Source organism: Aphanomyces astaci (assembly GCF_000520075.1).
Source record: "Aphanomyces astaci strain APO3 unplaced genomic scaffold supercont1.52, whole genome shotgun sequence".
In the NCBI taxonomy this organism is placed as follows: domain Eukaryota; phylum Oomycota; class Saprolegniomycetes; order Saprolegniales; family Verrucalvaceae; genus Aphanomyces; species Aphanomyces astaci.
The window spans coordinates 555,126-558,897 of record NW_009798315.1 but is presented as its reverse complement, the minus strand read 5'-3'; the positions used below and the strand labels follow the sequence as shown (position 1 = coordinate 558,897).

General features: G+C 52.9%; 2 protein-coding genes and 1 non-coding gene across 4 annotated transcripts; 2 read left to right on the top strand and 1 right to left on the bottom strand.

Moving 5' to 3' along the window:
- The first annotated feature begins 364 nt into the window (after positions 1-364).
- H257_14006 lies at positions 365-1,967 on the top strand. 2 transcript variants are annotated; one of them, XM_009841715.1, is made up of 7 exons: positions 365-476; positions 522-629; positions 682-786; positions 834-935; positions 981-1,079; positions 1,422-1,517; positions 1,569-1,967. In XM_009841715.1, exons 1-7 carry the CDS (start codon positions 450-452, stop codon positions 1,881-1,883), a joined length of 852 nt encoding a protein of 283 aa, XP_009840017.1. In that variant the 5' UTR covers positions 365-449; the 3' UTR covers positions 1,884-1,967. The 2 variants fall into 2 exon arrangements, with proteins under 2 accessions (XP_009840017.1, XP_009840018.1); XM_009841716.1 differs by having other exon boundaries at positions 365-629.
- A 213-nt stretch (positions 1,968-2,180) lies between these two features.
- H257_14005 lies at positions 2,181-2,252 on the bottom strand. The gene has a single exon. It is a non-coding gene; the product is annotated as a tRNA-Trp (tRNA).
- Positions 2,253-2,328: 76 nt separating this feature from the next.
- H257_14004 (hypothetical protein) lies at positions 2,329-3,625 on the top strand (the record flags this gene model as incomplete). Its single annotated transcript, XM_009841714.1, has 3 exons — positions 2,329-2,833; positions 2,881-3,548; positions 3,608-3,625. The coding sequence occupies 3 exons, from the start codon at positions 2,329-2,331 to the stop codon at positions 3,623-3,625; spliced, it is 1,191 nt and encodes a 396-aa protein (XP_009840016.1).
- Between the last annotated feature and the right edge of the window lie 147 nt (positions 3,626-3,772).

Here is a 3,772-nt window from a genome sequence, read left to right as displayed (position 1 = left end):
CTTTGACGAGGTCGATAAACACAGGGATAGGATGTACTTGTTGGCTGGTTTACGTTCGGCACTACAGTACAGTATTCCACCACTCGCCTACGTTATCCTCGCTCATCTACTAGTACGTCCTACATACTGTACCGCTCATCTACGTTTGGTTCTTTCCTCGTCCCTCTTGACAGGATTTCATATGTGCTGTGCTGTGTAGGCACCGATCCCTACATGTGGGTATTTGACCCACCTGCTGAACATTGTCCACCGCATCGCCTTACGATAAATACTTGACGAGGAATTCACGAAAGAAAAAATAAAAAAATCGGCCCATCACTAGTCGATCACGTTACACCATTTTGCGTTTAATTTCAGCTTTATTTCAAAATATTTCCGATATATTTCACCAACTCACCAATATAGTTAGAAAGAAGAGAAAGAAGAGGAAGAAAAGTGCCGCCGCATCGATGAGTTCCATTTGGCTGCAGAGAATGGCAAGACTCGTATGCATCATGTCGTCTCATGGATCTGCTGCGTAGACTCCACCCAAGGCCATGTGCAAGGTCGTGACGGATGGCAACATGGCTGAGTTGCGCAAGCTGTTGCTGGACTGCGACGTCAACGCCGCGTCCGAACCCGACAGCAAGGTTCGTCTTCTCGTTCGATGCGCATCCAATCATAACGATGCTGGACAAACAGTACTCCGGCAAGTCCCCGCTGCACATCGTGTGCGAATCCGGCCGTTTGAACGTTGCCCAACTGCTCCTCGCTCAACCGACCGTCGACGTCAACGTGCGCACCCCGGTCCGTGTGTCGCCTGTCATTCTGCTCTAACGTCGTGCTCCATCTAGTACGACGAAACTCCATTGTTATTTGCATGCCAGGCCCGACATGTTGACATCGTTCGGCTGTTGCTCGCCCGCCCCGAGACAAACGTCAACTGCTCCAACGGCGTACGTCCCCAGAATCGACTGCATCTGTTACCGTGATGCTCGTAGAATCAATGGACGCCGCTGCATTCCGCATGTGAGAATGGCTTCGCCGACATCGTCCAGTTGCTGATGTCGCGGCCGGAACTCGACGTCACGGGGATTTCGGTACGCCTTGACATGTCCATGCCTCCATGCACTCTTTTTATATACCCCGTCGAATATGTGACTCTCTTTTTCATTCTTATTTTCATCTTTTTTTGTGCATTTTCGATTGTGTTTGTTGATTTCTTTTTTTTTCATATATTGTGGATTCGGTCCAAACTACTATTTCCAGACCTCGCCGAATCCAATTTTGAGTGGATTTGATTGGCTCTTACAGAAAAATCAATTATATTCAACCAATCACAACACTCTAGTGTGATATTCCATATTGATTTGACAACCCACGCGAATTTTTAAAAGTGTATAGCGAATTCTTTACCATACCTTCCTGTCCACTAACGGTAGTGGCGACGCACGCCACTGCACCTGGCATGCCAGCAAGGACATGTGGACGTTGTCCGCCTCCTTCTCTCACATCCCCTCGTGTCATATCACGTCGAGGTCTGTCCATATCTTCTTTGAACCATGACGATGATCAATCAATCGTCCTAGTCGGCCAAGGTAGCGAATGCCACCCCCGTGCACTTGGCCGTCAAGCGGCAACACACTGTCGTCGTCCAAGCCTTGGTCTTGCATGCGTTGGCGGCATTGATATCGGACTCCGTGGCAGTGGCGGCATCGGCGACCCAGTTCTTGGCCGCATTTCTCGCGCCCGAGTTTCCTCTGGACATCACCGCGCGCGCCGACGTCATCCAAGCCGTCTGGGCCGCCCATGAAGATGCCGCCGAGCGTCGGACGATGCGCAACCGCCTCTTGGAGCAATCTCCCGCCCAACCCCACGACGTATTGAGCCGAGTCGTGTGGTAGGAGTGTGTCGTGCAGGAAAATGTCGAGATTTACGCTTAATAACGTTATCGAAACCAAGTGATTTTACACTCGGCGAGGTTTGCTGTCAATCATTTTGGCATGTGTTGTTGGTTGGCAGTGTCTTGCACCCCAAATGGCGCTGCAACTGTACGCGTTGTGTTGGTGTTTACAGTTAAAAGTATCTAGTACTACTATTGTACTACGTAGCACTACTACTACCCATGTAACTTGCACTATTTGATGTCATTCATTTGGTAGGGTTTTACTTCGAAGTATATAACATGAACGAAAAAAGAATGAGGAGTAAGGGAGTTGAACCCTTGACCGTTGGGTCTGGAATCCAACGCTCTACCACTGAGCTAACCCCCCCCCACTTTCCTATTTGCGTTTACGAACGAATTGATCGAAAAGTACCAACATTCCTCTATACTGGCCCCAAGTAAACATGTCTTCCTCTCTCGTTGCCTCCACCACGCCACCGGCGCTGCAACCCGTGACGGCCCTCTCTCCGTCTGGGTCACCTACGGACACGATGAATCCAACGCTGCATGACTCGGTGCACTTGCCTGGAGAGCTCCAGCCGCTTGAGGCTGCCGGCACGGCCAGGGCTGTGCGGCGCGAGACCACTGGTGGGAGTTCGGACCCGCGCACGACCCCGTCGCTCTTGACGCCGGGGGAGGCGACCCAGCTGAGGCTGTCCTGCTTGGCTCGGCGCCGCCGCTGGTCAGTGCGGTGGATCCTCGCGCTGTCGAGCCTCGGCACCAACCACTCAGCTCCCAAGGGGCAAGCGTTGAGTCGACACCCTGTCAACAGCCAATCAGAGATCAGCATTCAGATGCTACTGAAAGTACGCTACCCAGCTTGCATGCGGCCCAACCTGCGTCGACACGTCGAGTGGTCGACCTCAGCGACCCGCTACCAAGTACAGTGCCCACGCCAACGCCTCCTACGTACGCATCAGTCATGCGACGTGGAGGACAAGCATCAAGAGGATCAGTCAAGGTAACGCTCTGCAGGCCCACACGCGCCAACTTGGCCAAGCTGATGGAGCTGGCTTCGGACGAAGCGACGTCGGATGACGCCATGTTTCAAGCGATTGAGGACGCGCTCCCGTACCCCAAACGCATCGGCACGACAACGTTTTGGATTGACACGAGCGACGCCTTGATGTCGCAAACGAACGACAAGATCATCAAGAGCCTTTTCGAGGACAACAAAGACGCTCCCTGGGCCCACCTCATGCAAGACTTCGTGCAAGTAAACAAGGCACGTGGTGGAGATGTTGTGGTCACCGTCACCGACGAGGCGACTCGCTTTGGCATGAGCGGGCAGTCCATCCGGCTCCTCGGCAAGGAGTTCTCTGTGGTGGCTTCCTCGACGACGGGCAATCGGAACCCGTCCCAACGGCAACATGACGACCTACACGACCTGTACTACATGGACATTGTAGGCACGCGCTTCAACTTTGATGCGCGAGCCGTCCTCAACGCCCTGCGTCGCTTGAAGACTAATCCAGTCTTCATCAGTTACAAACTCGCGTACTCGTCTTCGACACAAAAGTCCAATACACATCCCAATATTTGGCGGGTGTATTTTAACACACCCTCTCAGCCAGCGGCGCTGCTGGTGAAAGGACACCCGGTAGACCAAATCATGCTGCACGGGGTACATTACGGCGTGTTCGTCAAAGATTACCAACCTGCACCGACTCGCAATGGTCGTAGACAAACTCACTGTATTGACCTGGACAAACTGCTGGTGACACCCACTACTTTTCCTGCGCCACAAACACAGGAGGGAGAGAATAAACGGGCTAAGGTACACGCTACCGACGCACTGCCAACTCCTGTACCACTACTGGAGGAGCACAGTTGGGCCCCCACTGCCGA